The sequence below is a fragment of the Myotis daubentonii genome, chromosome 10 (assembly GCF_963259705.1).
Source record: "Myotis daubentonii chromosome 10, mMyoDau2.1, whole genome shotgun sequence".
Taxonomy (NCBI): Eukaryota; Metazoa; Chordata; class Mammalia; order Chiroptera; family Vespertilionidae; genus Myotis; species Myotis daubentonii.
The window spans coordinates 7,189,016-7,216,886 of record NC_081849.1 but is presented as its reverse complement, the minus strand read 5'-3'; the positions used below and the strand labels follow the sequence as shown (position 1 = coordinate 7,216,886).

General features: G+C 57.7%; 2 protein-coding genes across 3 annotated transcripts; one reads left to right on the top strand and one right to left on the bottom strand.

Moving 5' to 3' along the window:
* Window positions 1–83: 83 nt before the first annotated feature.
* On the bottom strand, window positions 84–7,829 carry ATG9B (autophagy related 9B). Of its 2 annotated transcripts, XM_059711494.1 has the most exons (15): window positions 7,667–7,829; window positions 7,120–7,264; window positions 6,946–6,989; window positions 6,728–6,792; window positions 6,407–6,568; window positions 5,552–5,693; window positions 3,376–4,130; window positions 3,083–3,236; window positions 2,695–2,874; window positions 1,993–2,229; window positions 1,683–1,816; window positions 1,409–1,505; window positions 1,099–1,222; window positions 874–1,012; window positions 84–711 (listed from the first exon to the last, which is right to left on the bottom strand). In XM_059711494.1, the coding sequence occupies exons 1-14, from the start codon at window positions 7,667–7,669 to the stop codon at window positions 888–890; spliced, it is 2,367 nt and encodes a 788-aa protein (XP_059567477.1). In that variant the 5' UTR covers window positions 7,670–7,829; the 3' UTR covers window positions 84–711; window positions 874–887. The 2 variants fall into 2 exon arrangements, with proteins under 2 accessions (XP_059567477.1, XP_059567479.1); XM_059711496.1 differs by having other exon boundaries at window positions 7,120–7,793.
* A 2,670-nt stretch (window positions 7,830–10,499) lies between these two features.
* Window positions 10,500–27,834, top strand: ABCB8 (ATP binding cassette subfamily B member 8). The gene is made up of 16 exons (XM_059711474.1): window positions 10,500–10,709; window positions 14,331–14,643; window positions 14,984–15,139; window positions 15,215–15,309; window positions 15,452–15,557; window positions 16,804–16,965; window positions 17,068–17,153; window positions 17,267–17,364; window positions 17,723–17,828; window positions 21,679–21,712; window positions 21,846–21,982; window positions 22,148–22,242; window positions 22,378–22,511; window positions 23,198–23,345; window positions 25,054–25,304; window positions 25,934–27,834. Exons 1-16 carry the CDS (start codon window positions 10,615–10,617, stop codon window positions 26,057–26,059), a joined length of 2,142 nt encoding a protein of 713 aa, XP_059567457.1. The 5' UTR covers window positions 10,500–10,614; the 3' UTR covers window positions 26,060–27,834.
* The last annotated feature ends 37 nt before the right edge of the window (window positions 27,835–27,871 follow it).

Sequence of the window (27,871 nt, the reverse complement as noted above, 5' to 3'; positions counted from 1 at the left end):
GAGGGGGGCGGGGGGGGGCGTAATTCTTGGAGAGCAGTCCTACCCTATACTCCACTTTGACCCAGCTCTCTAGGAGCCAGGCTGTCAGTCACCGGCATTCCGGGGAGCTGCTCCCTCACTCTTGGCTGAGAAGCAGTACCGCCCTCTGCTGCCAGGAATGGGAACACTGGAGACCAAGGTCGTAAAGATGAGCAGCCGTGGGCAACCTTTACCACTGGTTTCAGACAGGATGGGCAGCCACACTCACTTCCTCAAACGTCATACTGATGCCCAACTCCAAAAGCATCAGCCCTCGCTAGTCTTTCCACTCACAAGTCCCCGTGTCCCCCCTCCACAAATCCCACGGGAACCTGAAGAACCAACTGCCTCCCAGGCACGTTCCTCACGGTTTCCGTACACTGAGCTTGGCCTCCACCTTGGCCTTGCCTCCCACCTGGGACTTGTTCCCAGGTAACTGTCCCAGGACAGCTAATGGGGGCGGGGGGGGGGGGGGAGTCGCCTTCTCCCCTCCATGTGGGGATTGTCTCTAAGACTTGTTTCCGGATGCCCTTGCATCTCCTCTCCTACTCTTTCTCTGCTCTCTGGGGCCAGATGGTCATTGACCCCCAAGTCCTGCCCAACTAAAGCATCTCGGGGGCGCCCCTAAAAAGGGCTTGGCGCGTTCTTCCACTCCACCTCTTCTGGTCTCCTGGGCTGGAGACGCTGGGGAACCTGAGGGAGGAGAAGCCTCTTGGCAAGCAGTCCAGGGGTTTAGGTTCCAGGGATGACCATCCCCCTCACCTCAAATACCCACCCCTGTTTGCATTCCTCCAAGTCTGGCTCCATCTAATTTCCTACTCATCCCCTCCCCCGCCCCCATTAGACAATACTGACTCTGAGGAGGCCTCTCAAGCAGTGCTATGGGTCTGGCCAGGCTCCTTCTGAGTGTCCATGGTCTGAAAACCTCCAGGGAACAGATTCTGGGTCCTCTGGGTTCTCCACTGCTGTCTGGGGCTGGAGGCAGGACTGGAGCCTAATGAGAAAAGCCATCAGCTGGGCAGTGCCCTGGTGCCTGCTATGCCCCCAGGACCTGTCCCCTGCACACCCTGACCGCCTCACCATCACTTGACCAGGATGGCTTCTCCTCATCAGGTGAGAGTGTTTGCGGGGGGCTGGACCAGGGTCTGGACAGGGAGGAGGCTGAGGGCTCGCCCCACAGTTCCTGCTGCTGCTGCTGATGGAGCTAAATGGAAGAAAAAGAAATGAGGACTCCCTCCTGCTCGCAGCACGAGGCCCAGGCCCTGGGCTGGGCACAGAGGGCTGTGAAGCCTCCTCCTCAGCCCCTGTCGGGTACACCCTTACCCCTTTCCTCAGCCTCTATGTTGGGCAGTTGCTTTCTCCCCACATCCTTCTGCACCTCTTTACTCACCTGGTGCAGGTAGATGGCATGAAGACTCATCTCAGCAGAAGCAAGCTCTGGTAGCTGGGCCAGCTTCAGGCCCCCAGTACCTCCAGGGGACACACAGCTGGAACAGAGGGTGGCAGAGATCAAAGACATGCCCCTCCCCCAGCACCCCACAGAGAGGGCAGGCTTGACCTCCCCTTCCCAATTACCCACAGAGCTCCCCTCACCCTGCACCCGCCTCTTGGAGGATCAGCCCCACCACCCCTGCTCCCCTGAATCGGAGGTCCCCAACCCTCACCTGTGGTCCTGGCCAATTCGGGAAATGGAAGCCAGGAGGCTGGCCGTGGCTGCAGCTGGGCAGGGGGCTGTGGGGCTCAGGTCCCGTGGGGGCAGGAAGGGGTGCACCAAGAGGTTAGCCAAGAAGGCCTCTGGCTGCAGGCAAGAGAAGACGGGTCAGGATAGAGGACAGAAGGGGGAAGGAGGTCTCAGCAAGGCAGGAGAGCAGACTGGACCAGTGAGTGAGCAGGTTAATACAAACGGCGAGGCAGAGGGAGGGGAGGTGGGCGGGGCCGGAGGTGGGGGCAGGGGGCCGGCCAGGCTTGGCTCACCAGAGGTGAGGAAGAGTCGCTGAGTACCCCCGGAGTGGCAGGGCTGCGAACCGAGGTGGCGCCCAAAGCGGCTGCATCCTGTTGTACCCGGCCTCGAAGTTGCCCCAGGAACTTGGAGCTGTGCCCTGGGGGGCGCCATTGTGGGTGCACCAGGGAGAACCTCATCAGGGAGAGCTCAGTCTTCCCGTCCTCTGCACGCTGAGACTGCGAGGCCTCGGTCTGTCCTGCCGAGAGCCACTGAGAGAAAAAAAAGCCGCAGTGGGAGCCTCTGGGGTATGAGGGACAGGAAACACTAGCCCCAGTCTTCAGGTGAAAGAACAGAGGCCACAATAGACACTTGCTCAAGGTCACCCAAAAATACAGCAGCAGAGCTGGGACCTGGGTCAAGGCCCAGCACTGGAAGCCGGTGTGGGCTCAGTGTTTTGCCAACTATACACACCAGACCCAAGGCTAGCCTGGGCCTTGGTGGGGAAGGCCAGTCTTACTCCAGCCCCACCCACTGACCAGCCCATTTCTCGGCCTCTCTGGTGGCCTTCACTCCATTTACTGGCGCTAAGATTATGCACACATCATCCTTACACAGCCCTGTCCATTGGCTACAGTCATTGTCCTCAAGGACACTATGGCGCGGGGAAGTGAAGTGAACTGGGGAGCAGCCCCTTATCTAACCATCACCCCCCACATCCTGGGAAGGACTCTAACCTGAGGGTGGCCGTGGCGCTTCACATCCATGAGGGCAAAGGAACAGATGTCACCAACCCCAGCCACATCCACAGTGAAATGATGAAAAAAGTCAATAATCTCCAGGGCACGAGGGCAAAACCAAAAGAGCAGAAACAGTGGGGTGAGGAGCGGGGACAGGAGCTCCTCCAAGAGGGAGACCTGGGGAAGAAGGGGGGGGGCGTTAAGAAGGGGTTGCTGAGGGTGACCACCACCAAGAGGCCCCCAGGGATGCGGGCCAGGGCAGGAAACCTCCAAGCCAGGCACTCCCCAGCTGCCAGCCCCGGGGCCATTTGTCCCAAGCCCTTTCGAGGCCAGGCGGCTGCACAGCTTCCCAGCGGAGCAGCCCCGCTTGGGTCTGGACCCTCACCGCTCGGTATTGCAACAGCCGCGCCATCTGCCGGTAAGCGCTGGCCCTGCCGGCAGCACCGGGCTCCTCGGGGAGGTAATGCATGTGGGCCAAGGCCGACTGCAGCAGGAGCTGCGGAGAACGCGCCTGGCACTGCTCCTCCGGAATGAAAGACCTGGAGGGCGGGATCCGGGCGGAAAAGGCGCCTGAGGTTAGGAGGCTGTGCGGACGGGGAAGCAGGGCTGGGAGGGGGGGGAGGGGACTCAGCCCTAAATCAGAGGCATGCCCCCCTCCCTGGGCAGCTCCCGTCGCACCTGGCCACGGTGGCCGTGACCCCGAGCGCGGTCATGGCGGTGAGCACGTGCTCCACGGCGAGCACGTCCTCGTCATAGACAGTGAGCAGGAGCAGCGCGGCGAAGAGCGCCCCCGCGAAGAAGACGAGCTGGCGGGCCAGCAGCGCGAGCAGGGGCGCGGGGGGCGCCGCGGCGCGCAGGAAGGCGGCGGCCGGGCGGTAGGCGCGGGCCAGGCGCGCGCGCAGCTCGTGCGGCAGCTCGTTGAAGTGGCGGAGCTGCAGGCGGGCCAGGCGGGACCAGCGGCGCGCCCCCAGGGCGCCCGGCTCGCGCCGCAGCAGCTCCACGTGGCTGTAGAAGGCGTGCAGCACCTGCCAGGCCAGCACCAGCGGGCTCAGCGCCAGGTTCACGGCGGCCAGCAGCAGCACGGTGCGCCGCCAGCGCGCGGCCAGGGTGCCCCGCTGCTCATGGCGCTTGTAGGCGTCCGGCAGCTCCCAGCCCCCGCGGAAGAGCGAGAAGGGCCCTCGGAAGAGGAGCAGGTCGACGTTGAGCGCCAGGCCGCGGCTGAGGAAGGCCAGGCTGCCCCCCCAGGGCAGCGCGCAGCGCGCCGGCAGCAGGCCCTTGTTGGCCAGCGCCACCTGGTAGTTGGTGTAGCGCAGGATGCGGTGGTGGACGTCCAGCTCGGTCAGCGGCCGCGGCTGCACGCACAGGCCCCCGCTCCTCTGCAGCGCCAGGAGGCGCGACTGCACCTCGGCCCAGGGCACGGAACTGAGCTCCTCCTGAGGACAGGGGCTGGTGAGTGCCGCGACCTGGATGCCTCTGCAGGTGATGCCCAAACTCACCATGACCAGAGCTGCAGCCAGAGCGAGCGCCTCCCCCGCCCCCTCCTCACTGTTGTCCTCAAGTGGGAAACCTGTCACCACTCCGCCCTCCTTGCCCTTCCTTAACTGTGTCACCACCTGGGGGCCCTTCCTTCTTCCTTTCATCCTCTTCTGCACTGTCCCACGTGGCCCTGCCACTCCTGAGGCCTGAGTCATGCGCTTCCCAGCGACACCTCATAAACTAAACTCTTCAGGTATTTGCTCTCAGCTCCCTCAGAGCAGATTTTCCTGAGCCTCCCGCCCTCACATCCTACACACGGAGGACACTGCTCGGCCTCAGTGCCCAGGGTGCCTGCCAACGCTCGCCTCGCCTCCACATGCTTCCAGGCGGCCAGCCCCATCCCATGCCATCCCCACAGTAACCTTCCTAAGACTCTGCTGTGTCCACGTCTGGGTTGGGGCCGTCTGATCTCACTTGGACCTCCTCTGCAAGCCTCATGTTAGCCCAAATCACCCAGCTGCCCCCGTCCGCTTAGTCAGGTCCCTTAGGGCCAGCCTCTCCAGTCCATCCCAGGGTCTCCCCTACCCCTGGAAGGAAGAGGGGAGGAGGAAAATGAAGAGAGAGGAGAAAGAGAAGGGTGAGCAGTGCTCTGACTCCTGCCCTCGCTGCCTCTGCGACCCTGGCCCTCCTGCCCTTCCCTGTGCTATGCCGAGGGAAGACCAAGGCGACTTCCTGGGACCTCCCCCCTGGCTGTACAGGAGGACGTGCAGAAGGCCTAGACTTCTAGGGGCAGCGAGGGAAGCTGGCTGCGGAAGGGAGCCTTGGGCAGTGCTTTAAAGGGAGGACTTAGACACAAAACAAGGAGCGTGAGCAAGACAGGGAGGTAAGAAAGAGCAAAGCAGGACCCAGGGACAGTGACGGGGCCCATGCAGTTGCTGACCGCAACACGGGGCAAAGCCCGAACGGGGAGTGGGATCACCCCGCAGGGCCTGGGCACAGATGCAGGTGGTGGGTTGCTCTCCTCACTGCTGCCCACAGATATTCACTGCCTCCCTGCTCCCTGCATCCGGGTGTCGCCTGCCTCCCAACCTCCTGTCCTTCCCAACCCCACCCCAGTTCCTCCTCCTGTAAACATCACAAGCACGTGACTGTACGTAATTTTCTATAACCCATCTAAACCCACTAGGCCTCCCTAGAGTGGGGACCGTGTTTTATAAGTGGTGGTACCTCCTAAGATTATTCGGGGCCTAGAGTAGGTGTCAATGGGGCCTTCTGCCAGCTTTCCAATGGGCCCTTCTGTCCGTACAGCCCCTACTCCTCCCCGGACTCTGCCCCATGACATGGCACCCCTCCACACAGACACCCCCACCCAGCTCACCGGGGGGATGTGCAGGGCCTCCCTGTAAAACACCTGGATGTCCCAGTAGCTGAAGAGGTTGCAGACTGAGCGAAGCAGCTGAACAAGCCAGAAGGCCGCAGCCAGGATCAGAAGGAAGACCAGCAGAGGGCTTGAGCGGATCCTGGGGGTGGAGGGTAACATAGCGAGAAAGTGGGACCCCCACGGAGAGGGAGACAAGACGTGGGGAGCAATGGGAAAGTCATGCAGGAGATCCAGCAAGACCAGCGATTCTCAAAGTGTGGGGTGTCTGGCGGTCCTTGAGACCCTTGAAAATGTCTGCAAGGTCAAAGCTTTTTTCAGGTAATATTAATGTTTCTGCCACTTTTCTTCTCATTATTTCATGAACATAGAGTAGACTTTTCCAGAGGCTACACTGGCAGCCAATGGAATATGTGCTCTTAGGTTTTGCAGCTGTCCTCACCTTTACTTTCTAATGAGGTAACTATAGATATGATTCTCATAAGCAAAAGTTCCTGGAGTTCTCAATAAATTTCAAGGGTATAAAACAGGGGTGGGGAACCTTTTTTCTGCCAACAGCCATTTGGATATTTATAACATCATTTGCAAGGCCATACAAAATTATTAACTTAAAAATTAGCCCGCTATATTCGGTCAAACATTTAATTAACTCACCCCTAATGCCTTGGCAGGCCAGACCAAATGATTTCACTGGCCTTATATGGCCCGGGGGCCAGATGTTCCTCACCCCTGGAATAAAAGGTACAGTATTCTAAGACCCAAACCTTGGAGAACCGATGATCGAGCCCAGGGACAAAAAACAGGTGGCTCTGGTCTGCTCCTCTCCCTCACCCACCCCCACCAGGTGTCACTCACCGCTGGGCACACTGGGATGAGGGTAGGATGGCATCTGACAAAGTCACTTTGCTGTGAGGCAGCCCAGGTCTTGTTTGGTTGTTTGGTTGGTTGGCAAAGAGAATGTTGTAATCCACGCAGCGAAGAAGGAAGGTCGTGAAGGTGATGATGAAAACAAACTGCCTGGAGAGCCAGGAGTTCAGTGATTAGCCTGAGAGCAGAGGGGCTGCGGCCCAGCCTCCAGGCCAGCTCAGTCTGCTCCCCGCTTGGCAGAGCCCCTGGCTGCTTGGGGAGGCTCTGGGTGGGCTAGAAGCACAGGGGCTCCCGGGACAAGCATCTCACCCCAGCTGGAAGACATCCTCCAGCAGGATACAGGCAAAGCCATTCCGCTGGTGGTAGCTGTAGATGTGGCGGTGTGTCAAGAAATAAGCCTGAGACATGATGGGCCTTCCCTGAGCATACCTTCCCCTCACTCCACCGATAAGTCCCCCAACCCCTGCGCCCTCAGAGTCCCCGGCCAAGGATGGCGCCTGCCCTGCCAAGTCCAGTACAAAGGATATCTTGGTGAAGAAGCTGTCCAGGTCCTGGATGTGGTGCCAGGAGCCTGGGCACAGAGAGAGGAGCGTTAGGACTCAGCTCTCATCTAAGCAAGCTTTCCACACTCTCAACCTGCTGCCTCGATCCCCAGGCCCTCCCCAACCCACACCCCCACCACCCCACACCCACATGCTCACCTCGGAGCCCTTCAGGCACATGAAGCAGGGGCTGCTGCTCCTCCCCATGGAGGGGTGAGTCTTGGGACCCCTCAGGGTCACAGTCCTCCAGCCGCTCATAATCCTGCTCAGGGATCAGAGGGCCTATCCGCAGCCCAGGATTGTCCTGGGGGCATCGGCGTGAAGGAGGGGCAGTCACCGAAGCCAGGCGTGGGGTGGAATGGGAACCCCAGGAGGGAGGAGTGGTGATGGGTGTCATCACAAGCTCTACCTGTGTTGGGGGTGTGGCTGGGGTGGGGAGGGCCCTGTGTGGGGGCTGAGAAGCCCCTGGGGTCTGTACAGCTGGGCAGGAGGGCCCCAGGACGGGGGGAGGAACGGAAGAAGGCACACTTCTTGTGTGAGGAGCAGGGGACAGAGAGAAGATGGAGAGCCTCCCTCCCCCAGGCCCCCGACACGGAGGAGGAGGAAGAGGAGGCAGTGGCATGGGGAGGAGGGGCACTGATCCAGGCCCCAGGTCTCCCCATTGCCCCAGCTGCCCCCTGCTCCTCCCCCAGCCCATTCGCCTCACCATCAGGCTGGTGGCTTCTCCTGAAAGTTTGGAAGGCTGGCAGCCGCTGCTGCTTCCACAGAGGTTTGAGGAGCTGAGCAGGAACTCTGACAAGACAGTGACAACAACACAGTGACTCAGTGGGGGCAGGCCCCAGGCGTCCCAGCTCCCAGTCACCTATATAAGCACTCACACCCCCTTCCAGGACAACTGCAACCGAAGCTCTCAGGCCCCGCCTCCATACCTGGGCGGGGCACCAGCCGAAGGGGCGGGGGCTGAAGTACAGACCAGAGGAGACATCTGGTGTCCCATCCTCAGACCTCAAGAGGATTTGAAGGGGAGTCTAGAGAGTAGCAGCCAAAATAACAAAAGCAAAACGAAAACCCATCAAAGAAGATTATAGGGCTATGGGGCCAAGATATTGCATCTTTGATTTCTTAAAATCATGTCTTTTCTCCCTACACACACACACACACACACACACACACACACACACACACACACACAAAGTGATCAACAGAGAAATGCTGTAAGACCAAAAACAGGAAGGAAGAAAGGAAAGGCTGCCTATTTTGTCTGATCGTACTCAGGAAGGGAAGAGGGGAGACTGCCTGGCTTCGCATCCAGGTTAGGGGACACTGAGCGGAAGGGAAGAAAGGAGAGGCAGCTATTTTGTATGAGAGAAGTGGGTTTTTGGAGCTTACAGTAGAAAAGCGGGGTTCCATTATGCTTACTTCTTTATCCTCTTGAATAATGATACCCTCTCCCCCAAGTCCTGATCTAGTTTTTTAGACCCCTGAGAAGCAACAGGACTGAACCAGCAGAGGGAAGCTGGGGGTCAGGGATTTGGAACAATAATTTGGATAACAAGGAATGAATTGACTGAGTTGTGTTCTTTGTTGCCACGTCAGTGAGGAGGAGGAGGAGGCAGCTGGCCTGGTGGCTTGTCCAACGCCATTCTTGAGGTCCTGAATCACCAGGTTTCCTCCTGAAGCCCATGCCTGAGATGCTGACTCAGCCACCAGGTGCCAGGCCTGGTGGGTTAGGGTAAGGGCTGACGTAGGGGCCAGTGTCCATGAAATGGAGAGTGGAACAGACTGTTCACTGGAAGAATATGAAGGCTATCACAGAATTGCCCACAACTTTTGAGTCCAGATATGCCCGTTTCTCCTTCTGTGCCTCCTTCCGGGGACAACTGTCATCCTAGCCCAGGACTTGCATAGTTTTATCCCTAATCAGGAGGCAGAGCTATGAAAACAAGACTTGTCCTTCCTAGAGATGTCATACTAGTGCCCTAAGTGGAATCCCACATTGTAGAGGGGCTAGGAATTTCCCATGAACTCTCAGAGCATCTGTCCAGATGGATTCTGTGGGGTTTCATCTGCTCTCCCCTCAACCTCAATATTTTGCCACACTCACTATAGGACCCCTCCCACCCACCCTCTCCATATACCCAGCCCAACCTCAGACTAATCCTGGAACCTTTTCTTACCGAGTGCCACCCACATTCAACAGCCTCCCTACCACCACCCCCAGTTCAAGTCAATTTAAAGGGCACGTTTTCCTGCCAGGCATTTGAAGGGGATGGGGGACGGATGAATGAGACAGAGCCACTACTGAAAAAGAAGTCACAGCCAGTGGGGGAAGCAGCTACACAAACAAATGACACGGAAGAAGCGCTAAACAGAGGTTCAAGAGCTGAGCTAAGGTGAGAGCCTTAGTCAGCCTGACCTGCGGTGAGGAAGACATCTGTGGGGAGAAGCGTCTGAGGTCGTGCCTTGATAAGCCACCGGACCTCGATATCAGTGGTTCTCAATCATGGAGTAGAGGGAGCGTATCAAAACCACACGGGGAGTTTTTTCTCAATTATACGTGGCTCCGTTCCCAGAGCTTTGACCAGCCTAGGACCGTGGTCGGCAAAGTGCGGCTATCGAGCCACATGCGGCTCTTTGGCCCCTTGAGTGTGGCTCTTCCTAAGCCTTAGAAGTACCCTAATTAAGTTAATAACAATGTACCTACCTATATAGTTTAAGTTTAAAACATTTAGCTCTTTTTTTTTAACATTTTTTTTTATTATTAGTTAAGGTATTACAAATGTGTCCTCATCCCCCCCATTAACCCCCAACCTCCCCCCCACACACAAACTCATGCTCCCATCCCCCCGTTGTCCATAAAACATTTAGCTCTTGCCAAAACTGGTTTGGCTCAGTGGATAGAGCGTCGGCCTGTGGACTGAAAGGTCCCAGGTTCGGTTCCGGTCAAGGGCATGTACCTGGGTTGCGGGCATTTCCCCAGTGGGGGATGTGCAGGAGGCAGCTGATTGATGTTTCTCTCTCATTGATGTTTCTGGCTATCTCTCTCCCTTCCTCTCTGTAAAAAATCAATAAAATATATTTTTTAAAAATTTAGCTCTCAAAAGAAATTTCAATCGTTGTACTGTTGATATTTAGCTCTGTTGACTACTGAGTTTGCCAACCACTGCAAGGCACGTGCACTTGTTTTGAAAAAGAACTCCGCAGCGGACTTTTGTCCCTTCTTTTCCCAGCGCCAGCGCTCTACACTCCCAGGAGACCCAGGGAGCTCTAGAGTCCTCTGGGAGCGCGGATAGAACAGCAGGGTGGGCTGCGGGTGACGCGTTGCTATGGATACCCCGGGACAGGGGACGCACCGAGCACGCTCAAAACTTTCACCCAGAGCCCCGTCAGGCCGCGGGCGACGGCACTGCCCCAACCTGCTCGGCCCCGCCCACAGCCTGGGCGGGGCAGGTGGCTCTCTCCAATCACAGTTCCGGAGGGAGAACTGACAACGTTCTCCCCAATCATAGCCTGCAACGACATTGATGCCTCTTGCCTCCAATCATCACCGAGTCGCGAGGGGGTTGTCGGGATGGTGGCCGGAGCCAACATGGAGTCCTTAGTAGGATAAGGGTGAAACTGCTGTTGCCGGCTGCTCCTGTTCTTCCCCCCATCATGTTGGTGCACTTATTTCGGGTCGGGATTCGGGGAGGTACTGTCCTAGGCAGGCCGCTACTCCCCCTCCGCTTCCAGACATTCTCGACCGTCAGGTAAAGAAAAGACCTACTGAGAGCGCGGGGCCATTGACCGGCTGGCCGGGCGACGGAGCCGCCGGGAGTTGGAGTCCCGGGCTCGCCCGAGGCCTGCTGGGAGTTGTAGTCCGACCGGGCCGAGGGTGGAATGTCACTCCCCGGAGAACTGGCCTCAATTATTCATAACGATGAGCCTGGTGCCTGCAGGAGGCTCCGCGCGTCTGTGTCCGCGTGGGGGCCGACTGAGGGAACGCTCTCGGTCCGCGACCACACCCGACCCGCACTCCCTCCCCACCAGGGGGCGCCGAGCTGCACAGGTGTCGGCCCTTCCGGTGCTGTTCCGGCCCTGTCCTCTCGTAATTAATTGGTCTGGCAATTTGGATAAAATTTATTCGGCTGCAGGCCCTGGCTTCGGCCTCAAGTTCTGAAGTTCAGAATGGACCCCAGAACAACCCTGCTGTAGGCAGCGTCTGGGTCAGAACCAGGTCCTGCCTCAACGACGCAGCTGCCGCAGCCTGGGCTGCAGTAAATAGTGACTTCAAGTCTTGGACTGCTGGTCTTGTTTGGTTTTCCACGGTTGTTTTAATTTTGTTTTCTATTTTATCTTGGCTTGTAAATGTGTAGAATTAAATCATATTTCCTTGTGGGGGAAAAGTGATTCGTGTCCAGAGACACTTAGTATTAGTGGTGCTCCCAAGATTCAAAGTGAGCCGAACAAAAATGGTTCCTAGATGCGGGTACTTTCAGCAAAGACAGGCAGACTAGTAAGTTGTCCATGTGTGTTCTTGTATGTTCACTGTGCACACATGGGTCCAAAGAGAGAGAAAGAGAGGGGTGGGAAACGAAGAGGACCCCGAACGGAGACTCCAGTGTAAATGCTTTATGAGAAGGCACTGGTTCCTTGTGACCCTGGAGTGAATGACCTGAGGGTCGAGCAGCAGCGGATTGCCAGGGTGGGTGGATGTGGACTTGTGCTTTGGTAAATCCATCCGACTGATACAGGGCAGGGGCCGAGTGGAGCTGGAGCCAGAAGTACCGGAGCTGGGAAGTAATCTGCAAGTTCTTGGCAGTGACCAAGCCCTGCTTAGAGCCTTAGTTTGGAGAAGATACGGAAAGCTGGAGCCCAGCGGGTGTGGCTCGGTGGTTGAGTGTCGACCTATGAACCAGGAGGTCACGATTGGATTCTGGCCAGGGCACATGCCTGGCCTGTGGATTGAATCCTCAGTAGGGGGCGTGCAGGAGGCAGCCAATCAATGATTCTCTCTCATCCTTAATATTTCTATCTCCCCCTCCTTTCCTCTCTCTGAAATCAATTTTAAAAAATGAACATATTAAAGAAAAGCTGGAAAGTGTCCATGGTAAATTATTAAAAGGTTTGAATAATCAGTAGGAAAAGAATAAGGCTATTAGTATAATTTAAGCCAAAAAGAAACCCAAGGAAAGAGACCCAATAATATTCAAGTATTTGTTCGTGCTTTTGTGCAGTGTTTTTCAAATGTCCAAGTTATAACACAATAGATCATAAAATGAACTTAATGGGTTGGAGCCATTTAAAAGTGAATATAATAGAAAATAGCATACATATTTAAAAATAGAGAAAGTATCATTTTGTGAAGCATTTCAATTTTGTGTGATATATTTATGTTCCGTACTGGGTTACTTTGTAAAATGAATTTTTTACTGTTGGCCTCAGTAAATCTGAAACTTTGCAAACCCCGAAGCTGTGTGTTAGGTCCGGTTGTTCTGCATTTCTAATGAGGGCATTCACTCAACAAACATTTTTTAAACATCCATTATGTTCCTGAGCACTGCGAAGTGGTGAGGATGCGATGGGGAATAATACGAGTTTCCAAGGATAGTCTAATGGGGAAGTTGGACAATTACACAGGGCAGAAGGAGAGTGAGCTTCTCTATTTACACTTAGGATGGCCCTGGCTGGTGTGCTCAGTGGTTAGGTCATCGGCCTGAGCACCAAAGGGTGGAGGCTTCAATTCCTGGTCAAGGGCATGTACCTGGGTTGCAGGTTTGATCCCTGGGCCCCAGTCCCTGGTTGGGGCGAGTGTGGGAGGCAAGCAATCAATGTAGGATTTTTCTCTCTCCCTCCTGCTCTCTAAAAATCAATGGAAAAAATATCCTCAGGATAGTAACCAAAAAAAACACACCTGAGGACAGACATAAATTACACAGTGAAAACGAGACCTAAAAACCGGGCAGGTGGAAAGGGGTGAGTGGAGGCATAAGGTAGAGGTGGAAGAAGCATGGGCCTCCTGCACGAAGGGAAGGTTGAGGTGAACTCTGCAGTTAGGAGGGCCGGGGAATATAAAGCACGATCACCGTGAAGGGAAAACTCCCTCACTGCCTTTCCCCATCGATAATCTCATTTGGATTTTTAAGCATCCCACTATATACTCTTGTTATAACTTCCACTCCTAACAGGCCTCTGTGGCCAAGCTTGTCCTCTTCCAGCCACATCCCTCGCTATGATCTTTAAAATGCAAATCTGATTATGTCACACCCACCCCAACCTAAAAACCAGAAATGGCCCTCACTGCCCTCCAAAGTCCAGCTGTTACAAGGACTGTAATGACTGCTCCCTCAGACGGGAGGGCAGTCCCTGCTCTGCACGAGGAGTGCCGCGTGCCCCTCGGTTCCCCTACCCCACACTCTGCAAGTGAAACTGCCAGGAGGTATTTACGTGGTCTCCCGTTCAGCTCCTGCTCTCCATGCCTCACAGCAGAGCACTGGGCACAGTAGGCACACAACTCTACCTGGCTATTTATAGATGCAGAAGCTGCAGGAAAAAGGAGGTAATCCTGGCCTATCCAAGATGACAAAATATGTTATTTGCATTTTTTAATCTTTTTCTTCCTTCAGCTGGCAGAGTGGGAGCGTGTCACGCTTTCCCTCCGTACACTGTCACATGAGCACTGGAGGCCTGGGAGGAGCCAGGTGATGGGATGCTAAAAGCATTGACCAGTAGTCAGAAGACTTGGGTCCTGGCGCTGCCCCACATGGCTTTGGGCACGTCCCAGAGGGCAGAGTAGAATAAGCCTAGATCCTGGAATCCCGTGTCCGGGTTCCCCTCTAGTCCCAGTTCTGCTGCTTGGGGACAGTTTATTAGTTCTGTCAGCCCCACATGCTGCTGCCGTCTACCAGGTGAGAATAATGGCATCTCGCTCCCAGGGACTCAAGATGAAACGTAGACCATGAACACGTGTAGGCGGGGCCCTGGCTGGGTGCTCTCCCCCTCTTCTCTGAACCGTGTGCACTCACGACTTCTGTGTCCTCCACCGGGAGGCAGTGCCATGAGCTAGCTGCCAGGCAGGGTGTCCCCCAGCTCTGCCCTCCTGGGTCCTGGGGTCTGACAGCATGTGGGTTGCAGCCAGTCACGGGTCCAGAGGTGCCTCCGGAGGCTGAGAGGGCCTGGCTGGCTGAGTGACTGCACATGCCCCCGTCTCATTCCTCAGCTACTCTGCATGTGTATGTTTGTCTCAGAAACAGTTGCCTCAGAGCAGCCTGAGAAACGCAGTGCCGGGCCTGGGAGAAGGGAAGTGCTGCCCTCCAGGGGGCTCACCCCAGGGCTCTGCTGGTTCACAGTCAGCGGGGCCTCGAGCCATCAATGCAGTTCTCTCCCCACAGGCACTCTGATGGCCGCCACAGCTCCTGTCTCCTCAGGGCTGTGGCCCAGCTGCGGTCCCAGCTCCGGGCTCGCCTCCCTCAAGTGCCACCGGGTCCAGGTCGAAGGCCCTTTTCCTGGTGCTGGGTTGGGGGAGCCCTCCTGGGCCCCGTGGTGCTGAGCAAGTGCCCCCGCCTCTGCCTTGTGGCGCTGTGTGAGGCAGAAGAGGCTCCTCCTGCCTGGTCCAAACCCTATGATGTGGAGACCCGCTTTAACTGGAAGCTCTTCTGGCAGTTTCTGCGCCCCCACCTGCTGATCCTAGGGGCAGCCATCGTGGTGAGATATTCCCCTGCACCCCTAAAGCCAAGGATAGGGAACAACTCAGTCAGGGGTTTGCAGAAGCCCCAGCCAGAGCTGCGTGGGGACAGCTTGCCTGCCTCGTGGAGTCTTAGGAGACCTTGGGAAGCAGCCTGGGCTGGCTTGAGGAGGGAGGCCAGGGATACAGGAGAACCTGGGTGTACAGGGTACAGGAGTCCCCAGGGCCTGGCAGCCTGAGCTTAGACTCTCAAAGAGGCACAAGAGCAGCCAAAGCATGGACAGCAGCAGGAGAGGAAGGGCTAAGGTCAGAGCTGGGGGTGAAGAGTCTGGCCCCCTCTCAATGTCTGTGCTCCCCCAGCTGGCACTGGGTGCGGCATTGGTGAACGTGCAGATCCCGCTGCTCCTGGGCCAGCTGGTGGAGATCGTGGCCAAGTACACGAGGGACCACATGGGCAACTTCCTGAAAGAGTCCCGGAGCCTCAGCACCCACCTGCTCCTCCTCTACGGCCTCCAGGTATGGCAGGACAGGGGGCCCGGGCAGACAGAAAAGCCGCCTGGGCGCCCCTGAATGCCCCTGCTTCTCTCCCAGGGACTGCTGACCTTTGGGTACCTGGTGCTCCTGTCCCGCATCGGCGAGCGCATGGCTTTGGACATGCGGAGGGCGCTCTTCAGCAACCTGCTCCGGTACGGCCAGCTGCAGGGGTGACTGCGGGTCGGAGTGACCGGTGGGCCCCCCGGGGGGCCCAGTGAACGTCTGGAGGTGGGGCCTTATCCTGAAGTAACGTCTCTCTCTTTCCCCCACTGTTGCCCCGGGTCCCACTGCCAGACAAGACATTGCTTTCTTTGACGCTAAAAAGACAGGGCAGCTGGTGAGCCGATTGACAACTGATGTACAGGAGTTTAAATCGTCTTTCAAACTTGTCATCTCCCAGGTCAGTGCCCCACGTTCCCTACCCACCCCCCCACCCCCGTTCAGACACACTGGCCAGCCCCCCCAGTCCTTTGGGCCCCGCGCCTGGTGAGGGTGTGGGTGAAGGACTGGGGAAGTTCAGGGAAGAGTGCCAGGGCAGTGTCCAAGGTCAGGATAAGCTGTTTCTCTCCTGTTCTGAAATCCTACCTCCCCCGGAAACCTTCCCAAGGACTCGGACAAGAGCCTTTCCTGGCCCAGCTTGCCAACAGCAGAATCACCTGGTCCCCAGGAGGCCTGGCACGTTGGCAGCGTTGAGGAGAATGAGCGATGGCTTTTACTATATTACTGATGTCCTCTCCTCGTCCACCGTGTTGGCACTGCGGCTGCTGGATCACAGCAGACACCAGCCCACAGCATCAGCTTCTAGAGCAGAAAGAGAGGCACACTGGGATCTGTCGGGACGGAAGCCATGTCCACAGACACTCTCATCCAGCCCCTTCATGCCTGCTTGTCAAGCAAGGGTTATGGCGCTAGCCAGTTTGGCTCAGTGGATAGAGTGTGAGCATGCGGACTGACGGGTCCAGAGTTCATTTCTGGTCAAGGGCACATGCCCAGGTTGCAGGCTCGATCCCCAGTGGGGGGCTTGCAGGAGGCAGCAGATCAATGATTCTCATTATTGTTTCTATCTCTCCCTTCCTCTCTGAAATCAAAAATATATTTTAATAATAATCCTATGTAATAAAAGGGTAATATGCAAATCAACCGAATGGCAGTCACTATGACATGGTCAGCATGGACAGGGACTCAACGCAGGAGCTGCCGCCCTGGTGGTCGGTGCGCTCCCACAGCGGGAGCGCAGCTCAGCCAGAGCCCTGAGCCAGGCCCACAGCTGGGGAACGCAGCCAGGGCTCCAGGCAGCACTAAGGATGTCCGACTGCCGTGGGGGGCGGGCCTAAGCTGTCAGTCGGACATTCCCCCAGGGCTCCCGGACTGCGAGAGGGCAGTCCGGACCTGGCTGAGGGACCCCAGAGTACACGAATTTTGTGCACTGGGCCTCTAGTAATAAAATGTCTAAAACCATTTACTGGAAGAAAAAAAAAGAAAGGGTTATGTTCTGTGACCAGTGGGCCACCAGTTGGCCTCCGAGGAGTGAGGCCTGTAGCCTTGGCCTTGTGGATGTAGAGCTGTAGCCAGCTGACCCTTCATAACATCCCCCATGTTGTGGTGCTGGTGCCAAACTGCCTTCCTGCCTCCTTCCCTCTACCCAGGGGCTTCGAAGCTGCACCCAGGTGGTTGGCTGCCTGGTGTCCCTGTCCATGCTGTCCACACGCCTCACGCTGCTGATGATGGTGGCCATGCCCTCCCTGATGGGAGTTGGCACCTTGATGGGCTCAGCTCTCCGAAAATTGTCTCGCCAGTGTCAGGAGCAGGTACCAGAATTCCCACCCATCCTCCTTAGCCTACCCTTTCTCTCTGCTCTGTCACTCCTCCTCATCACCCACCTGACTTCCTGTCTCCTGGAATCTCTGCAGGTAGCCAGGGCAACAGGTGTAGCGGATGAGGCCCTGGGTAACGTTCGGACTGTGAGAGCCTTCGCCATGGAGCAGCGGGAAGAGGAGTGAGTCCCGGGCAGGGGTGGAGCCCAAAGCAGGGGGGCTCCCCATAGGCACTCCCACGCCCCGCGCCCAGGCTGGCTGCTTCCTGAGGGCTGGGCTCGGCCTCTGTCCCCAGACGCTACGGAGCAGAGCTGGAAGGGTCCCGCTGTAAGGCAGAGGCACTGGGCAGAGGCATCGCCCTGTTCCAGGGGCTCTCCAACATCGCCTTCAACTGTGAGTGACAGCGGCCTCGCCTGGGGGGCAGGGCTGGGAGGAGCAAAGGACAGGCCCCCGCAGGGCAGCCCTCACCTGCTTGATGTCCTTCAGTGCCAGGAGCCCGAGCTAGTCACGCAGGCAGGCAGTGGGCAGGTGGGCTGATGTCACAGCCGAGCTATGTGTGGCATGCCCAGGGGGAAGCAAGGACGTGGCCCCTCCTCCCACCACTTGTTTCCAAAGACAGAGACCATGCAGGTGACTCACCGGAATTCAGTGGAGGCACAGCAGGGACTGGAACGGGACTGCCACCTGGGCCAGGCTCTGCCCTGTGCTTCCAGCTGCTTCCTTCCTAACCACCTGTCCATTCCCCACGCAGGCATGGTCTTGGGCACCCTCTTTATTGGGGGTTCCCTCGTGGCTGGACAGCAGCTGACCGGGGGAGACCTCATGTCCTTCCTGGTGGCCTCCCAGACGGTGCAGAGGTGAGTGTGGGCGGCCCCTTCCTCAGCAGCGCTGTGGGCTGAGGGCGCGTGCCCCCTGCTGCTCCCACAGGCCCTCCTCCCCGAGTGCCCTCCAGCCTGCTTCACTGACTCCACTCAGGAATGCAGCTGTCAGGTCAGCCTTCCAAACCACTCGGGCTTTAAGACATTTTTTGGTTAATCCTGACCCAAGAATATGTTTTCAACTGATTTTTAGAGAGAATGGAAGGGAAAGATGGGGGTGGGGTGGAGAGAAACCTCAATGTGAGAGAGACATATCGATTGGTTGCCTCTCACACACACCAACTCGACTAGCGATTGAGCCTGCAACCCAGGTACATGCCCTTGACCGGAATCAAACCCTTGACCTTCAGTCCTCAGGCCAATACTCTAACCACTGAACCAAGTTGGCAAGGGCACATTTTTAAAATTATAGTAAAATACACATGACATGAAATTTACCATCTTAACCTTTTTTAAAAATACATATTTTTATTGATTTCAGAGAGAAAGGGAAAGGGGGAGATAGAAACATCAATGATGAGAAAGAATCATTGATTGGCTGCCTCCTGCATGCCCCCCACTGAGGATCTAGCCCACAACCTGGGCATTTGCCCTGACTGGGAAGTGAATCATGACCCCCTGGTACATAGGTTGATGCTCAACCACTGAGCCACACTGGCCGGGCTACCATTTTAACCATTTTTTTAAAAATATATTTTATTGATTTTTTTACAGAGAGGAAGGGAGAGGGATAGAGAGTTAGAAACATCGATGAGAGAGAAACATCAATCAGCTGCCTCCTGCACACTCCCTGCTGGGGATATGCCTGCAACCAAGGTACATGCCCTTGACCAGAATCGAACCTGGGACCCTTGAGTCCGCAGGCCGACGCTCTATCCACTGAGCCAAACCGGTTTGGGCAATTTTAACCATTTTTAAGTTATAGCTTAGTAGTGTTATATATACTCACACTGTTGTGTAACCATCACCACCATCATCTTCAGAACTTTTCATCTTGCAAAACTGAAACTCTGTCTCCATTAAACATTAACCCCCATGCTCCCCTCCCCCAGCCCCTGGCACCCACCCCCCTACTCTCTGTCTCTGAGTCTGACTACTCTGGGTGCCTCCTGTAAGTGGGATCACACAGGATTTGTCCTTTGTGGTTGGCTTATTTCACTCAGGTTCATCCACGATGGAGCCTGTGTCAGAATTTCTTTCTTTTGGGGGCAGAATAAGATTCTGGATAGACCACCTTTCGTAAGAGCTGGCCTGCCCTCCTCTGCCTGACTTGCTCCCCAGCCCTGCACCCTGGTGGCTCCTTGTGCTGGTTGCTCTGAAGTCTACCTGCTCCTCTGGGCCCCGTCTGCCCATGGGCAGCCCAGAGCTAGGCTGACTTTGCCACAAGATGGCCTCAGGCCCCCTTCCCTGTATCTTCCTTCCCAGTAAACAGTAGCAGTGCCTTCTGCCACTTCTCCACACACTTCCCATGTGCACAGAAATATATGAAACTTAAATATATGTTCCAACAAGTAGTTGAAGATTGAATATTACACAGTAAGTCATGAAGAGCCAAGACCTGTGTTACCACCAACCACGTCAAGGAAATAGAGCCTCACCCCAGGTGCCCCCCCCCCTCCCCCCCCCCGTGCCCTTTACCTGCTGCTCCCCATTCTGATGGCAATTGGCACCTGGCTCCGCTCCGTGTCTCCCACCTGTTCCTCACAGAATCCCTCACTGTCGGCCTTATTGTCCTGGGCAGAATGGAACTAACCCCGGACAGGCAGGTGCAAAGGACTCCCGTCCTCGGCCCCATTTCTGCCTGGTGCTTTCTGATCTAGGCCTGCTTAGCCCCTCTGGTCCTGGGTGGCCCCTCCTTCCTCCAGCCTGGGAACTGTTCCCTGGTGGCCGTGGGACTCAGAGGCTCTAACTGTCATAGTGCAGGGACTTGGGGCCTCTCCCTGCTGGCCTCCCCAGGCCCACCTTTGGCCTCATTTTAGTCCTGAGGACGCTTATGAACCCACCGGCTCCCTTCATGCCCTCACCAGACGGCCTTCCAGGGAGCAGTGGCAGGAAAGTCTTGTAAGGAGGGAAGCTGCACCCTCCAGGCCTGGCCTCGTCCTTCAGACTCACCTTCCCTTGGCCCCACCCACCCCGCTTCTGGCCTGTGTACAGACCCTCTCCTTCCTCCCCCTGCTCTGCTGGCCAGTTAACAGAGTTCAGACAGACGCAAGGGGCCTTGGGAGTGCCTGGGAGCGTTCACACGGCGTCTCGCCGGCTGCTAGGTGGGCCGCTCCCACAGCCACGGGCCTTTGGCCTATCTTTTAGGGGCCCCTCACCTCATGGGAATCTTCACCACCCACCTTGGAGGAATTGGGTTTCATTTTATTAAAGAAGCTGGTGTGTTTCCTCCTGGGTCCAGCAGGAGAGAGGGGAGGGGTGGGAGGGGAGGAAGGCAGTGCTGCCCTGCCTTCAAGCTGCCCCAACCTTGGACCCCATCCAGTTATTCTTTTTGGTGGCACTGGGGCCCCCCAAGCGATGGGGAGGCACCTAGACTACAGTCAGAGCCACTCCAACTGGTCCACGTCCGGGTCTGGGCTCACCTGGGCCTCACCCCCCCCCCACCCCACCCCCGCCCGCCCCGCCCCGCCCTGCCAGCCAGGTCTCTAGGGAGAACCGAGGCCTGGCTTCTGAGCCATCTCTGAGAGCAAGGCCATGCTCACCAGCGAGTCATGTGCATCTGGTTTTCGGTTGCTGCTGGCACCTCTGCCAGGCACTAATGGCTTCCAGATCTCTCCCTTCTCACCCACAGATAAGGCTGTCCTGGCTCTTCCTTGTTCAGTGCATCCTGCTCCCTTTGGCAAGTGCTGATGCTCTAAGCCGCCAGAGCCACTTCCCCGCAGGCTTTCCCCTCCCCCACCCGGGGCTGGAAGAAGTGAGATTGCTGAGGAGTCAGCCTTTCCTCTCAGGAAGGCCCTGCGCACACAGCCTCACACTGTCATGGGCCGCCCAGGCCAGTGCAGGCCTGGTGACTAAGAACAGTGACTCACCGCCCTCCCCGCCGCCCGCAGCCCTGCGTGATGGAGGAGGTGGCCTGCTGTCTAGACAGAGACACACTCGCCCATCCCTGCTGTCAGAGCCACGATAAAGTGCTCCAGGGCTGTCCCCGGAGTTTGCCTTGTGCTGTGCTCTCTTCTCTTTGTTTGTTTGTTTGTTCGTTTGTTCATCCTCACCCGAGGATATTTTTTTCATTTATTTAAAGAGAGAGGAAGGGAGGGAGGGGGAGAGAGAAACATCAAAGTGCGAGAGACATCCATTGGTTGCCTCCTGCACATGCCTGACCTGGGCTGGGAATCCAATCTGCAACCCAGGTCCGTGCCCTTGACTGGGAATTGAACCCTCGACCCTTAGGTGCACAGGCCAACGCTCTACCACTGAGCCACCCTGGCCAGGGCTTCTGTTTTCTTTCTAAAAGGACTAACATCCATTTCCCCCTTTAATTAGCCTTTGCTTCCCCCGTGGCTCAATATCTAGCTCTGACCTGCCCTTGTGGGCCTCACAGCCCTGACTGCTGCTGATGGCTGCAGGCCGTGTCCGGTCCAGCCCCACTGAGCCCTGGAGTCCTGGTCCTAAGGGAGTGAGGCTCATAAGGAAAGGATGTGGCTCCGAAGGGAGGAGCGACTTGCCCTGCGACCTGCCTGGGCCCAGGGCTCCCAGGGTTGCCGCTGGCAGGACCGTCCTTTGCGTTTGGCTCCAGCCCACGTTTCCTTGCCTCAGCCCACACGTCCCCAGCTGAGACCCAGGCCTCCCTCTGGTGCCAGCCTTCTCAGCCCTTCTCTGCTCCTCACAGGTCCATGGCCAACCTCTCTGTCCTGTTTGGTCAGGTGAGTGGCAGAGTCGGGGGTGGGTCCGGTGGCCGCCAGTGTCACCTGTGCGCTGCAGGAACTGGGTGTCTGGCCACGGGGATGCCACACCTGCCTGCGTGGGAGCCCTCACTGCACATAAATCCCCTCCCAGGTGGTGCGGGGGCTCAGCGCGGGCGCCCGGGTGTTTGAGTACATGACTTTGAGCCCGTGCATCCCGCTGTCCGGAGGCTGCTGTGTCCCCAGAGAGCAGCTGCGTGGGTCCATCACGTTTCACAACGTCAGCTTCAGGTAAGTGTCGGTGGGTGGGGGCAGGGTCATTCCCTCCAGGCCGGGGACCTGCAGGCCACTGTCCCGCTCAATCAGCCCCCTCGGGTACAAGGAGACTTCAGGAGGGACTGGGGCAACCAGGGACCGGGGACCTGATCTGACTGAGGGTGTCTTGGCTCCTCCCAGTTACCCCAGCCGCCCGGGCTTCCCCGTACTCAAAGACTTCACCCTCACGCTGCCGCCTGGCAAGATCGTGGCCCTTGTGGGCCAGTCCGGTGGAGGTAAGAGGAACCCACAGCCTCTCATCCTGTGACTTCCCTCCTGTGGTGGCCACTCAGAGCAGAACCCCTCCACTGCCACCCCTGAAACCCATGCCCCTCCCTGACTGCCCTGTCTCCCTAACCCCCATTCCGCAGGAAAGACCACCGTGGCTTCCCTGCTTGAGCGCTTCTACGACCCTACGGCAGGCAGGGTCACCCTAGACGGACAGGACCTGCGGACCCTCGACCCCTCTTGGCTCCGGGGCCAGGTCATCGGCTTCATCAGCCAGGTGTGGAGAGAAGAGGCTTTCCTCACCGCCCAGGCACTCAGACGTCTCCCTCCTCCTCCAGGCCCTGTCTCTCTCAGTTCTATGGCACCCGGGCCTTTTCTCCTTCCCAGCCCCTTGTCCCTGCGCTGGGGGTGGGGGGAGGCTCTCGCCATCTTCGCTTGTTCCCCCGCATTCCTTGGGGTCTGAGGCTTCCATGTCCTGGACCACCGCCCCCCTGCCCTGGTCTCACTAAGGGCTGCTCCTCAATCAAAGCCAGGAAAGGGGCTGGGATGGCTGTTGCAGGATCCCTGGGTTATGACAAGCCCACGGTGTCCAGAGATCTAGAAACACCCATGATGTTGCTGGTACTGCTGGCAGCCACTCACTCACTAAGCAAGGTCTGACACTGCCTCTGCTTGAGGCGGTGCCGCCCAGAGAGGATCCACTTTCCCGCTGGGCATGGATTAAGTGGGCACCTACTAACCCCCGAGGCTGCCTCCACCGCAGAAGAAAGCCGCAGTGCACACACCTCTGTGCCCATCCCTGCAGAGGGGAGGGGCTCTCTGTTCTCACTTGAACTGTAACTGAACTGGCCCTGCCTGCCCTCCAAGGGGTCCTGGTATGTCCAAAATAGCCGCTCCTGACATCCCCCTCGGGGTTGGGGCAGAGTCAGAGGGTTTCCTGTGGACTCCCCCCTCCCACCCCAGGAGCCAGTCCTGTTCGGAACAACAATCATGGAGAACATCCGCTTTGGGAAGCTGGGTGCCTCTGATGAAGAGGTCTACGCAGCTGCCCGGGAAGCCAACGCACACGAGTTCATCACCAGCTTCCCCGAGGGCTACAACACCGTCGTCGGTGAGTGCCAAGTGCCTGCTGGGTCTGCAGGGCCCATGGTGTGAGGCTGGGGCCGAGGGGACAGGAATAGGCATTGCATCGGGGAAGATAGGCCAGAACTGCGGCCTGTGGGGACCGGGGAGTCCAGGCACAAGCAGGCTGCACAGACAGACACGACAGGGAGTGCAGTCACCGTCCGGGCCAATAATGATGTCCTGGTCAACAACGGACCAGGTGCAGGACCGGGGTACCCGCACAGCCTGGCGTGCTGTGGGCTGCACAACAATAAAAGTCACCAATGACGCATTTCTCAGAATGCTGTTTTTTTTTTAATTCTCATTTGAGGATGTTTTTCCATTGATTTTTAGGGAGAGAGGAAGAGAGAGGGAAAGACAGAGAGAAATATCAATGTGAGAAACACATCAATTGGTTGCCTCCTGCATGAGCCCAGGCTGGGGAGGACCCTACAGCCACTCGGTCTGCAGGTCAACGCCCTATCCCAGGGGTGGGCAAACTTTTTGACTCGAGGGCCACAATGGGTTCTTAAACTGGACCGGAGGGCCGGAACAAAAGCATGGATGGAGTGTTTGTGTGAACTAATACATGTTAACGCTGCTGCTGGTGAAGGAGCGGAGGGGAGAGCAAGAGAACCCTCTGCTCTTTCGGCTCCGCGGGCCGGATAGAACAGCCGAACGGATAGAACAGCCATAGTTTGCCCACGGCTGCCCTATCCACTGAGCTAAACCGGCTGGGGCTCTCAGAATGTATTTAATCGTTAAGTGATGTAACTGTACAGGACCCGCCAGGGACACAGCGAGTGGGTGTTGGGGCCTGTGTTCTGAGACGCGAGCAGTAGGTGTGATCTCGTCGCCGTTCATCCTCTGGCTCCTGCGCCGTCCCTGTCCTGCTCTCTGACTAAAGGAGTGTCCTCTCTGACTTACCCAGGAGAGGACTGGCCTGTAGGGCGTCCGAGTGGCAGCTTGCAGCGTCGCTCATCTTGGAGGTCTTCCCTCCAGCCCTGGGGCATGTTACCTATCGTCCAGTCTCTGCTCTTGGCTAATGTCCCCGCATGTCTCTGGGCACAGGCACACCAGGTTCTCCGCTCTCTTCTTGAACTTCGGCCTCAGTCTAGCTGAACTTCCACCTCCCGAGGGGTGCTCCCGTCTGTAGCCATCTTCACGTCCCGTGTTACTGATCAGCTGGGTTACTCACTGCTCAGATTCCACAGCCTCTTGGGTGGCACTGTCGTACCTCGTACCCAGCACGCTCCAGGCTTCCTGGGGCTTCAGCCTGCCCCTCCCTGCTCCGTGACGGCCGCTGCCCGGAGGCTCTTTGGCGCCAAGGCTGCCACCCCTGCAGCTCTCCCCAAATGTGGCCTCCCCAGAATGCCTGTGCTGTCACACCCCCAGGAGCCTATATCAGGTCTTGGATGTCCCACAGCAGCAGAGACCCATGAGGCCAGGGAAGGCGGCTAGAACCTCAGATCCCTTCCTGGCGCTGACACCCGGAGCCCTACCGTGTGCACAGCTCACATCACCTTGCACGCGTGTGCGTGCATTTGCACAGGGATGTGGGAGCCGATGCAGAGGCAGGGCGAACACGCACAGGCCAAGGGGGACCCCAAGGGGCCAGATGGGAAGTTCCCAACAGACCCATGCCCCTCTGCAGGACCTCCCCCAAGTGCAGAGCTGACTGCTTCAGGCCCCTGCCCTGTCCCCTTCCTCCCCAGGTGAACGGGGCACAACCCTGTCTGGTGGCCAGAAGCAGCGCCTGGCCATCGCCCGCGCCCTCATCAAGCAGCCAGCAGTGCTGATCCTGGACGAGGCGACTAGCGCTCTGGATGCAGAGTCCGAGCGGGTCGTGCAGGAGGCCCTGGACCGAGCCAGCACCGGCCGCACTGTGCTGGTCATCGCCCACCGGCTGAGCACCGTACGAGGGGCCCACCACATCGTCGTCATGGCCCAGGGCTGTGTCTGTGAGGTTAGTGGGTGCCCGGGGGGGGGCGGGGGCGGAGGGTTGTTGGGAAGCTTGAGCCATAGACACACTGGAGCAGTGGCTCAGCCGAGCTGTGTGAGCATACGGCCGGTTCCTGGGGGCTTGGGGCTATCTTCTACAAGCAGCACCCCATGTGGATTCAGAAATTTCTGCCCTTTGGTAAGCGCTGGCCTCTCAGGTCCCCAGAGTCTTCCTCTGTTCCCTGGGGACAGGAGAGCTCCCAGGGTCACAGGGAAGTGTAGTGTCCCTGCGGCTGAGGTGCAGAAGAGGCAGCCCCAGGGACCAGCCAGGAGCTGCACCCGGAGGCAGGGTCCGCAGCAAGGCTTGGAGGCTGCGTGGGGCCTGTTAAAGCCAAAGCTGAAGGGTTTGCAGGGATGCAGGCCCTGAGCTGCGGGTCTTTGGGCTGTGAGGGGCCTGGAGGACAGCAGGGAGTGCTGCTTACAGATACAGATGTGCCAGTGGCACCTGTAACCACTTGTGCTTTGGTTTCATAGTGTCCCCACCAGGGACTGGTTTAGGTGACGGTGAGCCCGATGGCCAGTATGAAGCCAGCTTTGTAGGGCCCTGACCTCTGAGCTGTGTTGGGTGACCATCTGCCCCTCCTTCCTCTCCAGGAGGGGACCCATGAAGAGCTCCTGAAGAAAGGTGGCCTCTATGCCGAGCTCATTAGGAGACAGGCCCTGGGTGCCCCGTCTCCTGAGGCACCCAGAGGCCCCAGGAACCACCATCCAAAGTCCTGAGAGCAGCCCTCTGCAGTCTGGTCACTGCCAAACATTAGTGCCCAGGGCTGAGGACTGAGCTCCCCAGAGGGCCGGGCTGGGCTGTGGGCTGCCCTCGGCCCACATAAACCCAGGACAAGCCCTAGGCTGGAAGGAAGTTGGAACTGCTCCCATCGCCTCCCCCACCTACCTCCTGGCTGCCTTCCTCCTGCCAGAGCCACCGAGTCATTGGGCTGCGCAGGGAAGGAGGCAGAGTCCTGGGCCCATGCTGTGCTCTCTGCCTCCCCCAGACCCTCCTCCCAGGAGCTCTGCCAGCCTCCCTCCTACCCGACAGCCTAAATTTGTCCAGGCCCCAGCTCTAAGGAGACTACATTCAGGGTTGGGGTGGGTAGAGAATTCACCCTGGGGTTCTCCCCCACACCCATGCCAGTCCTCAGTTTCCTAGGCTGATCCCAACACCCCTTCGTCCCCACTGCCTCTCTGGGCCCTGAAAGAAGGAACCCCCACCTTGGGTCAACCCCTCAAGCCCACAATCCCATCCTCAGAACAACTTCTCTTCCTTCACACAATCCTTGTTTCTAGATTTCACCCTCCCTCATCCAAACAGGGCGGATGCCTGACAGGCCCTCGGGGAGGGAGAGGAGGGGTGGGCACTGTGGTCCAGCCTGGCTGTCTCACCACTGCCCCCCCCCCCCCCGAGTCTGTAACAAGGTGAGATTGTAGACAGCCCCCTCTACATGAGGACACCAGCCTGAAGGGGACAGCAGGAGCCAATACACCCCGAATGACAGCCACAGCCACAGGAGCACGTAGTACCAACAGTCCCCAAACCACAAGGGAGGGGCTGATGCTAAGCCCCTTGGGCAGACAAATACAAAACCAGTTGCAGGTCAGGCCAGGGGAAGCCAGCAGCCCCAAAGCTTGAATGAGGGCCTGGGAGTAGCCGCGGTTTCCCACCAGCCCTCATGGACTCCCCTCCTGCCTTGGTTCTGCCCACGTCACCTGTCAGCGGGCAACCTTCCCCTTTCCCAGCCACGTCCGGCTGAGGTACCCACTGAGCCCTGCTCCTTAGGGTGGGGAGAGGGATGGCCTGTGCCAGACCTTCGAGGCTGACCAAACATGTTAGGTTTCTCCTGTGGCACAGAGGGTGAGGCATGGCTGGGGGGCAGCAGCAGAGCTCAGGTGTGAACGCAGGAGCTGGGTGAGGAACTCCACAGCCTCTTCTGTGTGTGGGTTAGGACCAGAAACCACCCAAAATACCACGGCCACAGCCGCCCTGCTTTGCTGCCCCACTCCCTGACCGATGGAGAAATCGCATCCCAGGGCACCCCCGCCCAGGAAGCAGAGCCCAGGCCTGACTTCTGGTTGCTTTGCCAACTAAGCACCTAGTGCTGCCAAGAGCAGGCCTTAAGCCCCCTCCCCCCAGTCCACACTGGCCCCTCCCTCAGGAGAGCCAGCTGGGCCAGTTCCTGCTACTCCAGCCCTGGCCTCGGCCCTCTGACACCAGATTCTGGGTCTCCTTAGCCCTTCACGGTGGCCTCTCCAAATCCTGCTCCCACGCCCCGCTCAGCTAGGAAAGTAGCGAGGTCCACGTATGCCTTCAGCTGGAAGGCCATGAGGTTGGCGCCGTGTAGCCTGAGCCTGCACCTTTGCTCCTTTGGCTGTTCAACATGGATCCTGAGCCTGGCGATGCTTAATTTTGACAGTTTAAGAGTTTCAGCGTTAAAGTACTTAAAACTCACAATGCTGCAGCCTCCGAAGGTGGTGAGATCTGGGCAATAAACCGTATTACCCACTTCCTCTGTCCAAAATGTGTTCATTGAGCACCTCTCG

Coding starts and splice junctions, on each gene's coding strand:
- ATG9B (XM_059711496.1), bottom strand. CDS start 7,669: ATGGTGAGGCGAATGGGCTGGGGGAGGAGCAGGGGGCAGCTGGGGCAA. Junction 6,793..6,945: donor TGGACAGCTTCTTCACCAAG/ATATCCTTTGTA, acceptor ACACACCGCCAC/ATCTACAGCTACCACCAGCG. Junction 1,223..1,408: donor ATGCCATCTACCTGCACCAG/GTGAGTAAAGAG, acceptor TCTTCCATTTAG/CTCCATCAGCAGCAGCAGCA.
- ABCB8 (XM_059711474.1), top strand. CDS start 10,615: ATGTTGGTGCACTTATTTCGGGTCGGGATTCGGGGAGGTACTGTCCTA. Junction 17,154..17,266: donor ATGGAGCAGCGGGAAGAGGA/GTGAGTCCCGGG, acceptor CTCTGTCCCCAG/ACGCTACGGAGCAGAGCTGG. Junction 17,829..21,678: donor GCCTCCCAGACGGTGCAGAG/GTGAGTGTGGGC, acceptor TGCTCCTCACAG/GTCCATGGCCAACCTCTCTG.